Source organism: Scophthalmus maximus, chromosome 7 (assembly GCF_022379125.1).
Source record: "Scophthalmus maximus strain ysfricsl-2021 chromosome 7, ASM2237912v1, whole genome shotgun sequence".
Classification (NCBI taxonomy): domain Eukaryota; kingdom Metazoa; phylum Chordata; class Actinopteri; order Pleuronectiformes; family Scophthalmidae; genus Scophthalmus; species Scophthalmus maximus.
Window position 1 is genome coordinate 12,054,986 of NC_061521.1, and position 13,806 is coordinate 12,068,791.

At 41.8% G+C, this 13,806-nt stretch overlaps 1 protein-coding gene across 3 annotated transcripts in view; it reads left to right on the top strand.

Annotated features, from left to right (window-relative positions):
• Positions 1–8,031, top strand: part of LOC118315680 (tetraspanin-18) — a 31,924-nt gene extending 23,893 nt beyond the window's left edge. For all 3 annotated transcript variants that reach the window (XM_035643147.2, XM_035643148.2, XM_035643146.2), the window contains 7 exons: positions 1,883–1,978; positions 3,084–3,278; positions 3,575–3,649; positions 4,125–4,223; positions 5,088–5,264; positions 5,986–6,069; positions 7,067–8,031. In XM_035643147.2, the coding sequence (XP_035499040.1) occupies positions 1,883–1,978; positions 3,084–3,278; positions 3,575–3,649; positions 4,125–4,223; positions 5,088–5,264; positions 5,986–6,069; positions 7,067–7,114 (774 nt within the window). In that variant the 3' untranslated portion in view covers positions 7,115–8,031. The remainder of the gene's footprint in view (positions 1–1,882; positions 1,979–3,083; positions 3,279–3,574; positions 3,650–4,124; positions 4,224–5,087; positions 5,265–5,985; positions 6,070–7,066) is intronic.
• Positions 8,032–13,806: the final 5,775 nt, after the last annotated feature.

Genomic DNA, 13,806 nt, shown 5'->3' on the forward strand with positions numbered 1-13,806 from the left:
ATGTATGCAAATCTCAATTAAGACCTCCTGTGCCCTCATTAGGCCTGTAGGGCTTAGGAAAGGGAGGGGTTAATTAAAACCCTTCCTGGGCAATGAGGCTTTCGGTTGCTCTCAGAGTGCCACTCGGATGGTGATCAATACCCAAGCATATCATTATGATTTAGAGGTGGTGTTTAACCATAGCTCTAAATCAATTTCACCGGGTCTGGGGAGGAAAAGAGGAGAGGAAAAAAATAATAAGCCCTCAGGCTGGTGGAGGAGAGGAAATGTTCTCATTCTGCTTTAACTCGCCTCCACAGCAGACAAAGACTGCCTTCACATCTTTAGTATCGTTTGAATTTTATTGTCACGGCAACTTACACAAGCCTACAGTGAGGTGGGAAAAACGAAAACAACATCGAAAATGAGAGCAGAATAAAAAACAAAGCAGAGCAAGCATGCCGCTGTAAAGGCAGAACAGACTAGGCAAAGATATGGGTTATTGTTTTCTTACATGCACACACTGCCTATATTTCTGTGTAAAATATGCAATGCCCAGTTGAACAGCGCTTATTTAAGACAGTGGTTTGGTGAGTTTATGGTTTATTTCACCTGGAGATGTGAGTCGACTGTGAACAGTTGGGGTGAAAGGATCAAGGCTGAAACCCATTTGAGCGACAGCGGAGACAGACAGGAATCAAAGCTGGCGCCGATCATAACCCGGGTTTCACCGCTGCCTCAGAGAAGCAGAGAGATCAGCCAGAGGAGACCTCTGACAGCACATCAGACAGCGGAAAGACTGCCTAAAGATTTTAAGATTACATCTGACGCACGTGCAGCAAAGTACAGACAAAAGAATTGAGAGGAAGGCATTTTAACTTTTCTTTTTCAGTTTGGAGGTGGCGGTGTGTAGTTGCCTAGTCGTGTAAATCTATTTATAATTCCTCTGAAAAATCACTTTATCTGCTTGTTACCCATTCTCAATCCTGGCTATCACTATGGGAGAGCAAATTAATAATCACATCATAAAGCAAAAATTGCCGGTTCATTTCTGCCAAATAATTAATTTTCTTCTTTCACCGAGACTGCAATTATAGCTGTCCCACAGATTGTTTCCAATCCGGGTTTTGCACAATGTGTGGAGATGACTCCTTAGACAATTCCCACACTCCTAGTGGGGAAATCTTTTCTCATTTGCAGCTTGGTAGGTTAAACACATGCTTCAAAGAAGCCTTTGTAGTGCATCAGATATATAAAGGTGTATGGGGTCATGGATACAGAGACACCCGTGTTGTCTCCTTATGCAAGAGAGGCATTCTTCATTAACCAGGAGTGCTTCCAGGGCGGGCCTTCATCAGGGAAAGTGTGTTTGTGTCAAATAGAGGGCTGCCTGATAGGAGCAGAGGGCCCCTGCCTCTCATTACATTAAGAAGAAAAAGAAGAAACTCTATAGTAAAGGCCATATGTTGTGAGGTAATGTGCATGGAGCCCTCCTGACAACTCATATCCTTAAAATGCTCTTAGATAGACAGTGACCCGGGGATTTGTCCACAAGTGATGATGGGAAATCAGACTTTGACTGCGCATTTTAATATTACATAAGTTGTCACAGTATGTGGAGGGATGAATTGTGACAGGTAGGGTTGACACTGTGTTAACCGAAGTTGTAGTTAAAGTGCATCTGAGGGGATAATGCCAGGATTTTCTGTTAAAATTGGACAAAATGAACTGACGGGCAAGTGTGTGTATTCTGTGTTTGACTGGCAGAACTCATTAAAATGTGAGCAGTATTATTTTCTCGGCAGTTTCGTCCTAATGCCTTTCCAGTGCAGGAGAAAGGGAAGGCTGTGAGCATTTTTGCCGGATTCATTAAGTGGCACGTTTTTATGTTGTTTTCTCCCAGGGGCAGGGAGAGGCTTCAGCACGTGGGACAACCATGGAGGGGGACTGTCTCAGCTGCATCAAGTACCTCATGTTTGTCTTCAATTTCCTGATCTTTGTAAGTATTTTTCATCTCTCCGTCAAAGTCACTTAATTCAGCCATCTCTGAAGTTGGTGTCAATCTAATGATTTAAAATGGGCTTCTGGCTGCCCCCTGCGTGACTGACTAATGGAGCCACATTTGCATTTCATTAGACGGAGGCAATCTTGATTCTATCAAATTCTCTTTTGATTAGATTTTGGTGTGCTGACACACATCTGAGGCCCACTGTGCCATGTGGAGTTTGTGACTGGCACCTGACTTTATCAGTCCTGATCAGACAATCAAGGGTAATCCTGTTAGTCTGAGCCTGTAAAAGCGGGGGAGGGTCAGAGTGAGAAGGGTTGTCTCTTTTCCTGCTTTATTAAGCGCAACCAAACCATTTAGAGACTCGACTCAGACGCGGTAGTTCAAGGCTGAGGTAATAATGCAACCAGCAGAGCAAAGAATGAACCTGGCCGTTAGCATCACTCAATAACAACCACTGTTTTACACTGCCGTCCTTTTTTGTATTTTTATTGGCCATTTCGCACTAATGCAACAGAACAGCATTTTTCAAACCCAATGAGCTTTCAAAATGGCTACCTCATCTCCTCATACCACGGCCCCTGCCCCTGAGCTGATGTGGTGTTCATTTGCAAAGCCCAGGTCTGTCCCTGTGACAGGAAGAGGGGGACTGTGTTAGCAATCTCTACCCCCTTCCTCAATATCTTCTTTTCTTAATTATATAAGTCAACCCACAGTGGCAGCAGAATTTTTTCCTGAAAGGAAGGATGGGAGAGGATTGAGACTGCAGTGCTGTACATTTCTTCAGCCAGTTGGGGGGTTAGTCAAAGTAGCGTAGATATCTCGACCCAACACTCCCACCCCATTGTGACTCTGTAGATACACAGCCTTTTTTTATCTCTACCTCAACTCACACCTCACTCTCAGATTTGCATCACGAGCATCTTGTCCTTTAAAAAAAAAGGGCAGATCTATTTTCCATTTCATGACATATTGTTGAATGTTTCATCTGCCACTGGGGACACTGTGCGATCCTTTGAGTTCTAATTAATTTTTAAAATGCCGCCAACTTCTGTTTTGCCAAACTAGTGTCTTCATTCCCTTTTTTCTTCATCAGTTAGGGGGCTCTTTCCTCCTGGGAGTGGGAGTGTGGGTACTGGTGGATCCCACAGGGTTCAGGGAAATTGTAGCAGCCAATCCACTGTTGTTCACCGGCGTCTACATCATCCTGGGCATGGGAGGCATGCTCTTTCTTCTGGGCTTCCTGGGCTGCTGTGGAGCTATCCGTGAAAACAAGTGTCTGCTTCTCTTTGTGAGTTCGCCGACAAATTCAAAATGTTGTTCTGTGACTGATCTTGTTTATGTGCCTGTGTGTTGATTATTCCGTCTGTCAGTTTTTGGACTGACGTACTTGAAACAGAAAGCCTAAAGAGCTAAATGCCCATCTCTATTTGCCTCCGTGCCTCAGACCTCATGCATAGTTAATGCTGAGTGAAGCAGGCACAGCCAGAATGTGACTTTTAGTGACTGACATGCAGTTTTTCTTATACTCATCCACCTTGTCTTACTCTTTCTCTCTTTCCTTGCCTTTTTTTTGTTCTATTGCAGTTCTTCATGCTCATCCTCCTCATCTTCTTAGCAGAGCTGGCTGCTGCAATCCTGGCCTTCATATTCCGGGAACATGTAAGCTGCCTCAATTCTCATTCCACCTTTGATCACCAGTAGTCAGTTGGGCTGGGTGTCAAAATGTAATACTAAAATGTATCTGTAGCACAGAGTGTCAGAATACTAGATTCTGGCTCTTCATGATCTTGTGAATGATTACTGTATGACTATACTACTATATCTGCGTCAACTACTACTCCAAAGATTTTGCATTGCATTGTGATGACTTTGTCAAACTCATGATTGGACGGTTTTTTTTAAAGATCCATGCAGCAGAACCAGAAATGTCATCTTTTATTAGTCCCTCCCAAAACCTGACATTTACATTATCCAGCTTGGCCGCTGACAAAAAGGCTTTATAGAACTGTTTTTACATATGCAGCAGTTCCCCATTAAAACTACAGTCCTTGTGTCCAGTGATGTTCTCTGATTTATAAAAGAAACAGAAATTATTTTTATGGTGATACTAACCTCTTTCTGTCTGTTACTTTAGCTAACCAGAGAGTACTTTACCAAGGAGCTGAAGAGACATTATCAGGGCTACAACAACACTGACGTCTTCACCTCCACATGGAATGCCATCATGACTACAGTAAGGCCACACTGCACATGGCAAAGAGCTCACACACTGTAGCTTTTGCCGCCTGGCGCCAAGGGGATATATATTTTATAGATAAAATCCAAGACATTTAGGTCAATCGTCATGCTGGATTGTTGCGCACACAGTGGAACACACGCCACTGCACAAAAAGGCACTCAGCAATAAGGGTCCATCCATTTGGTAGACCGCCTATCCTTTGAGGGTCGTGGGGGAGGCAAGGCCCTATTCCAGCTGACACAGGTCTATCACTGGCTGACCTATAGAGACAATAAACAGTTCATGCTCACATTCACTCTTAATTTAGAGTCTCAAATCAATCTAAGGCTACATTTAGTTTTAAAACGCATCATTGCTGCTACAGTTACTTCTGCCATCCACACCACTTCAGAGATTTCGAGCACCTAAAACAAAGAATTCGGAAACACTGCTGACCCCATTTTGGGGGTACGTGCAGTACGTGAATGGTCACGTAATCTGGACAGTGTTGTTGGACAGAGATAACCTCTGATACGGAGCTGATCGTAATGTTGTAGTATGGATGTAGCCTAAGATGCATGGCTTTTGGACTGTGGGAGGAAACCAGAGACAACCCACGCAGGCAGGGGGAGAACATACACAGGACCCAGTCGGCCAGACATTTTCGATTCAAGGCATCAGTCTTAATCACTGCAGCACCATGCAACTCTGCAATAAGGGTGTATTCTCCTGGTCTTTTCTCTCCTCCCTTCAGTTTGACTGCTGTGGGGGTGAACAGCATTAAGGGTGTCCTCTCCTATTCTCTTCCTCCCTTCAGTTTGACTGCTGTGGGGTGAACAGCATTAAGGGTGTCCTCTCCTATTCTCTTCCTCCCTTCAGTTTGACTGCTGTGGGGTGAACAGCCCAGAGGATTTTAAGGACAGCCTGTTCAAGCTGATCAACCATAATCATATGGTGCCAGAAGCCTGCTGCCAGCGTGCCAGTCAGACCGGGGGGTTGGCCTACATCAGCCAGGAGCATTGCTTATCAGGCAACATGATGTTGCGCAATAACAAGGTAACTTCTGATATCTACTGTGTCAACCTCTCTCTCTCTCTCCCTCCCTCCCTCTCTCTCTCTCTCTCTCTCTCTCCATCTTTATCCCTCCTTCCAAACCACCTCCAGGCTTAATTAGAGCAGGAAAAAGTTGAGGGTTGACATCCAGGGTCTTGCTGACTCCTCAATGGCTGATTCGTGTTTCCTCATGTTTTGGTTGTCATAGGAGACCATCTTACTATGTGGTGTAGTGTGGAGTAAGTAAGTGTATGTATGCATCATGTGGGTGTTAGTGTGTATATGTGTGTATCCATAGGTAAATTGGATTTTTGTGGGGCATACATGTGCGCAAAAATACAGGATAATGGGTATATGAATGTGCGAAATGAGGTGTCACAATTACACACCCACATCCCTGCTTCCATGAGTGAAAGTCTTGGAGTGAAATGTAATTAGAGTGAAAGCCAGTGAGATGGTGCACTCTCCACCTGTTGTTTTTCAAGCCACTAGAACAATGCAAGATATCCACAGTGTGTCTCTTCTCTTGTCTGTTCATTCACACAAAGAACCCTCATTAAAAGGCAGTGAGGCTAGAGGCACAGCTTCCCACTCATTCAGCAGGCCCTTTGTTCAGAGCCTCACTCAATTAAAGCTGTGATGTTACTTTAATTGTCTCTGTAATTCTGCATGTTTAAAGCCTATTGATTCTCTAATGAGCACCGTGTTTTCTGTGTGTCCACAGGGCTGTTACTCTGCGGTAGTTGACTACTTTGAACTTTACATCTACGTGGCCGGAGCGCTCGCCATTGTGGTTCTGACCATCGAGGTACAAAGGTTTTTCATTATAGTCAAATCATTGCACATTCTGCTTTATCTTTGCCTTTCCAGTATTGTGGATGTTCCTTTTCAAAAATTCAGCATTAAGCTGAAGATATTTGATATCAGAGTATGTGTAGTGTTAGTTGAAGGCTCTTTGTGTGGCAAGCTCTCCATCTAGTGGTGAGCCTTGGTGTTACAGGAACATAGACTTGACTGGGATTCTTGTCACAGTTTCTGTTGACCTCACGTCCATAATGCACTCATGAAAACACTTAATGCACAAACTCAGGATCAACTCCTGCGCCAGAATACTGATTATTTCCTAACAATAAAAGTTTGTCATTCATGATAACGTACAAAACATCATGTTACCTAATGTGTCACTGTCTTAAATTTGCTTATGTTTTCTTTAATAACCGTGCAAGCATGGAACCACTTTACTGAGTGGACTCTGCTAATTTACAGGACATGTTACAGAAATCAATTACAAACGCTGCAATATGCTGCACTAGGCTTTATCAGAATATTGTCGAATAATAACAGTAATTCCAAACAATACATATATGTCATCCATATCACACCTTATCTCTACTTTTGTTCTGCCATGCCCATATTTCCTGGCACAACTATTTCAAACAGAACATCCAGGGATTAAATAGGGCATTCAGTGTTGTATGGACCAATTAACATCATGTATTATAGATGTAACAGAATGCAGCATATTGTGGTCTAATTTACATTTATTTATTTTGTAAATAGTTTGAGTGAGAAAACATCTCTCAATTTTTTTTAAATGTAGTCACTGATGCAACTTCAAAGCAATGATAAGTTATCCACGTGTTCAAAGTTTTAAATAAGCAAACTCTGTATTTAGAAATGTTTGTAGTCAGTTGAGAGTGCGAGTCGTACCCTGCTCCAGTTTTTGTATCACATTTGCCAAATCTGTGTTTTTTATCTGTGGGGTTAGGGTCTGCTAGTAATTTTATTTTTCTTCTTTTCCTCAGCTCTTTGCCATGGTCTTCGCAATGTGTCTCTTCAGGGGAATCCAGTAGAGCTGCTCCGTCTGTGAACTTATTTTTAAAAAAGGGATTTCAGGAGAAAATAATACAATGGACACTTGTAAATTTGTTGATTTTTTTTCTATTGGCTAATAGGTAGAAAAACACACTCTTGTACTTCACAGCTGGACTTTTGAGGTACTGGATGGCAAAAAAAAACCAAAAAAAAACCTCACAAACCGTAGAGAAAGGGGGAGATCAGAGACAAAACTGATGTAAAAAGATTTTTGTGTAAAGTGGAAACAGTAATTTGTGGACCAGGTCTAGCACAGACTAGGTGTAAAGTTGACTGGGCATGAGGACTAGGTGAAGCCTGAGCAGAAGGCACTGCACTGACTTTTGGATGAAGAATATTTATATTAAGTAAAGTTGGCTTAATTATAAGAAAATGTGTTTTATGTACACTTGGCTGTTACCCCTTTTCCTTACATACTGTATACTGTAAAACGCTCCCCTTCCACATGCCTTTTTTTGCAGCCACTCTTTAATGCTGTATTATATAAGCTCTCTGTGTGTGTGTGTGTGTGTGTGTGTGTGTGTGTGTGTGTGTGTGTGTGTGTGTGTGTGTGTGTGTGTGTGTGTGTGTGTGTGTGTGTGTGTGTGTGTGTGTGTGTGTGTGTGTGTGTGTGTGTGTGTGTGTGTGTGTGTGTGTGTGTGTGTGTGTGTGTGTAGATACTGAATGCTCTCTTTGAATGTGTTTGAACTAGTTTGTGAGCATGTGCGTTTGTGGTTCCTCATGACCCCTCCCAAGCTTGAAAGCCGACTTCTGATACTTTTTCTAATCGTATGGTGATGTTTATTGCAGTAGAGGCTATAGCCTATGTGGTTTTAGGCGGTGAAATGTACATTAAGTGTATGCATTTGTATTAGATTCTTGAAAAGTCAGTGACATAAATGGCATTTTAAATGACCGTCCATGTGTTTTTCTTACACTGGTTGCACATTTTCATATCATTTCATTTTTATTGGGTATGTAAAGTTTTACAACAAATACAAAATCATAGATTTATATTCTAAAAGTGTTAAACATATTTTTTTCGTCATAAGGCTTCATGACAAAATCAATGTTCTCATTAAAATGTAAAAACAATATATTTGTCACAATTACACATTTATTGCAAGGGGGATTTGTCTCTTTCACTATCAAATCATTCTTCTCTGCTACACCTTTTTCACATTAGAATTATTACATGAAGGATGGCTTCATTTATTGATGAGCCAAATAATAAAATGCAGTTAGGATCCACATTAGGGCTCTTGGTGTTATTGTGCTGATGAGAGTGATTTCACCTTGAATTAATCAGTGTATTGATTTAGGTTTTTTTCTCGGCAAGAAAATCCATTATAAGTGTGAACAACATACAGTAAGAAAAACAAAAGGCAAGGAAGTAGATAAGTAGGTAGTTAAAAAACTGCTAATGGAATTTCAACCATTGCAGCAGCTATGGGAAAACAGAAATCAATGAAAGTGACTGAAACAAGGACTCTTAACAGTAACATTAAACCGCACATAGAATGAACACTAATTAAAATTAAATTTGTGTGAACATAAATTCAATACTGAGAAAAAAATAATCGGAAATTATGATTTTGATAACATACACTTATTGTGCCTGTTTTAACCCTTTCTCTTTGTGGTCATTTTATCTGCTGATCCTTTAATTGCACCAGTTCAGGTTGGAAGACTTGATCCTTTATCATTATTCCAAATATATGTTAATAATAGTGTACACTCATTCTTCCCAACCAGGTTAAGCTATGTCAGACTTCAAGCTAAGGGGGCTAGATTGAGCCAGATCATAATGACGCAGAAACATTTTATGAGGCATAAAATGACCTGAATTTGTTTTAACAATGAGTGGTTTCATAAGAGACGCACCAGAACTAGAATGGCTTAGCTACAACACGTAAGTCTTCAGATAAACGTCTCCGATTGTTGTTGTATAACCTGTCTAGATCCATCTATAATGTTGCACTAACTGTGTAAATTAAGACTAAAGTATGAATCAAAAGACAACTTTGTTCATTTCTGTTGGTGGATTTGTGTCATGAAGAGGAAAGGAAGAATTTAACAGCTTGGAAGTAGTGAAAAATTTAGAAAAAATGAAATGCAAGTCCCTCTCTTCTATCTTGTCCATTTTATCATCTTCTCTCCAACACTTTCCCCCCGCCCGAGGTGGACAAAGACCCGCCCCTACCTGGCCTCTGATTGGCCACCTCTGATATTCTGTTCCTTCCCTAACCAATCATCAGTCGACTCACTTAAACCCAAACCCAATCAGAGGCAGGGAAGGGTCAGGTGTTCGCCCGCCAATGGGGGGTGGGGTTTTTATATCTAACTGAAGCTATAGTGGGTGAGGGACCAAGTATGGTTTGGCTAAAAAAAAAAGTGGGGTCGGCATGGTGGTTCGCAGCCAAAATACAGCTAATAATAATGGCCGTTGGGGAGGAAATCACTGCTAGTAACAAAGAAAACGCCACAGAAAGACTGAGTGGTTGCAGGATCCACATCTTCATCAACGCACAGTCATTAACCAGCGCGTAGCTTGTTGTGTTGTTTACCGAAGCAAAGGGGATTTTAAAAATGGCAACACACCGGATACCGGAAGAGGAGAGATCGCCGCGTACGCCAGTGGCAGCAGGCCCGCAGCCACAGTCTACTTCCGGTGAGTCGATCGGTCACCGAATCGAAAGTTTGTTCTTCGTTCCTCCTAAAAAGAAGTAGTAGGAAAGAAGTAGGAAGTCGAGAGTGTTTGCCTAATTTAATGTACTATGTGCTGCTACAGTCAATACCAACCCTCTCCGTGGTTGTACCATGACATTATCACAAAGAAGCTAAAGATGTTAAAAGCACTTGCAATACTTAAGAGTTGTTAACACTAAAAGACACTCCACGTGTTTGACTGACTGAGTGAGTCTGCTAAAACTTTACAAAAGTTTGTGGGAGAAGGCCAACTCTCGAGAACGATGGTGTAGCTTCCCCCTGGCACTAGGTCCCTTGTGTGAAGTTGCAAAAATACCCGTAGGAAAGATCCGCTGCTGCACTTTGAGCCAGCGATACGAACCGTAGGTCAGTGTGAGTGTGTTTGCTGTGGAGGCCGTCTGCGGTCTGAGGAGAGCCGACTCATCCATCCAGCAATTAGCCTGTCTGTGACCAAAATCATAAATCCCAAGAGGCTACAGACCTCCATAGAGCTGAAGGGGTTTGTGGCGTTACATTGAACCGCTTTCACGCTGCTCATTTTGTTTCATATGAAAAATGATAATAATGGAAGGACTACTGTACTTGGCAGGCCTACTGGGCCCAGGGTCAGTAATTTGACCCATTGAGCCACTGAAACTTGATTATTCACAAACATATCGGACAGATAGATTGATAATGGTACAGTCAGAGAGAGATCCTGCTATATTGCTGTTAGCAGACTTACATAAATTACTTAAATGAACCCACATAATGCTGCGCCAGTTTGTGCTATTCAGCGTCCCGGAATCAAAGGCATGACACAACACAGGCCGGCTCTCACTTTTACACGGACGTGAATCCAGCCCTGCGACTGTACCTCTGCTGCCGGCTCATTGCCAGAACAACAACGACCGTTTCGTGCATTTTAAACAGAGCCCCGAGGCAGAATGGAGGTGCCACATTCCCACCTTGAACAGTATTAAAGGGGCTATTGTCGTACGGACCACAGCACTTCCACACGAGGCACTGAGGACATTAGTAGGGCATCAATTCTTTGAGATCTTGTGTTGGCTAACTGTTGCATGCTCTTAGAATTCAGCATTGGTTTACTGCTGTACCCTTCTGGAGGCTCCCTAGTTTTCTTCTTACTTGTGAGATGCAGAGGTTTTGGCTGGGCAAAGTAGCTGGACTGTAACATTAACGCTCTGAGAGAGCAGTGTACGAGTGGGCCAGCCAACTAAACTGGGAATGGACTTAGTTTACCAGGTCAAGCAAAAAAGGTGTTAGTCATTCACTCTCCTCTGGTCATTCCCATCATTTGCCCCGGCTGCTCACAGGCAGAGATATTTGCCATCCTTCTCTACACGTCCCTCACACTGTTCAGTCGGAGCTTGTTTCCACTCATCTCCCTGTTTGAGTTCTTAACATCTTTAATTTAAATCAGCGCCCCCTGGGACTGCTTTCTCAGTGGCACACCTTGAGTCTGGCTCAGATATTATAAATAATAAATCTTCCAACAGTTCAACATTTGCTAAAAAAGCGGTGTAGTTTTTGGCTCATTTGCTCTGTGCTCTGTGCTCTGGCTAAATTGGGACTCGTTTCAAACAGAACGCAGGGCAGCGAGTTACAGCTTCGGGCTGAGCCAATAACTTTCTCTCCTCATTGGTTTGTCCACAACATTGTTAGAAAACCACATGTTGAGATATGTTTTTGGCAGTAGGTGATGGATTGTTAGAATGTAAACAGCTATTATTTCTGAAATAGCTTGACCGCTTGAGGTGGGTAATGTTTGAGGATTTAAGGAATTGGATAATTTATATGTTTGTGGAACTGTACAACTCACATTAGACCAGTCTGAGAGCAAAACATCTGTTTACTGTATAAAATCATGGATGTCATCTAGCGTGTCAGTTATTTGGTTCAAGAAAAGGGCATCACTCTCGTTCCTTCCTACATACAATCCACAATAAAGTTGTTTTTGAATTAGCATGTTAAAATGATTTATTCTGCAAGCATATGAACATTACAGTATTGAATTATTTTTTTATTAGATGTCCGTGTAAATATATATATTATATTATATTATATATATATATATGAGGTGGCTGGTGGCTCATTGTCATTCATTATTTAAAGTGCTGTTCAGAAGGCAATTTAAAATTTCTTCGATGATTTAGTTCATAAACACAGACAATCTTTATTGTAGTTTAATCTCCTGTTAGGCGAACTAACATTTATTGCTTCTTCATATATTATTTTGTCAGGGAGTATATTTTTATAGCTAATGTTTTAACTGACCGGACACTAAAGTAACGTGGTGAAGATGAAGTCATTGAAATACATGATCACAGTTTTCCTCACAGGCTAATTAAGACCACTTTTAGACTCTGGAAATGCATGAGTACATGTTAAGTTCAGGGTGAACCAAAAGCAGCCAGCTTTCCACTTTTAGTTTGCCATTTTTATATACTGGAGCTCATTGAATTCACCTCAAATCACAAGAGACGTGTGCAGTTTTGCTTCTTGTGCCATATACGCCATGGGCAATCAAGAATAGTCACAAAACGGTGACCAGTGGTGTTAAGTGGGTCATGACCAAACTGAATCATAAATACACAAATCCAAGTAAAGCATCTCACGAAATCACATATCCTTTTGACCTGCTCAGAAATGAAAAAATAACTTCAGTGCCTCTCACTGACTTACTTCTAGCCAACAATTATTTATTTCACCACAAGAGGGCAGTAGCACTCCTACTTTCTCCTCCACAACCATCCAAGATCTTGTAAATAAATTTTTTTATCTAAGCATTAACAACAAGGGACCTTTGTGTTTGACAATGTTTGACATAGACATGAGGATTTTGACACTTATATATTCATCATTACGTTTCAAGTACATTTGCAGAGTTATTAATGTAGCTGCTTGCCACACTGATATAACGCGACAGCATCAGTATACAAATGTTACATGATGCCCTTTCATTAACTCTGTAAACATTAACGCCGATGCGTCGACTCTCGAGAGGACTGACATTTTTATCCTACAAACTCTGATCTGTTGACTGAAGCAAATTTGACATGACTATAAGGCCAGGCCCTCAAATTAAAGCAGTGTGTCTCTGGTATTTTAGGCACATTTTGTGTTTGACCTGCTGATCAGAAGGTAAGCACCAGTAGCAGTCAGTAGCCCCCCCCCCCCACACACACACACACACACACACACACACATCTGAAGTGTCTGCGTTGGTGCAGGTCAGATTCTCACTGAGTATTTAACAGCTGCTAAGTGTTACTGGTGGCGAGCCTGAGCAGCTTCTGATCCCGCTGGTGTACGCTCTCCAGCACGCTCGTGTCACTTCGCATCCAAGGGGTATTAACGCGAGTTTGAAGAGCAACCCTCCTGGTGGCATCATAGCAGACCACCATATACTGTAATAGCTTCTGCCTCAGGGATGGTGCAGCTTGAATCAAACGTGGGCCCATGAAATCAAACTGGAAGCAGCTGAGTTTCAAAATCTGTCAAAAGTCTTGACATACTGTGAGAATTTTTTTTTTCAGTTTGTTATATCCTATAGACCACTTTCATTTTACTGAAGAATACTAAGAACTCAATGATTTATTCTGCTTAGAATTTGAGATATGACAGTTTGTGGTAAAACAGAGCATCTCTGATTACATCGTCTTAACTGTGGCCACTTGAAAAAGCTTTTGGGTCCTCTCTATAGTAACAAATCTTAATCGAAGAATAAACACGGAGCAACATACGTTCAAGCACACTCCTTTGTTCTCAGTATGTTACCAGTTACAGTGGTAGGTTTGTAGTCCTCGTCCTGCCGCTGTTGGAGAAACTTGTGTAAAATGCCTTCAAATAATGTCCGATTTTTTTCTGTAGTTTGGGGTCACTGCAAAGGATTGAAGTTGTAGTATTTACCCCTCAGCTCGAGTTTAGTCTTGCACCACTCCATCTCTTCTTTCCTCATAAAAATTCCACCCAGGAAAAA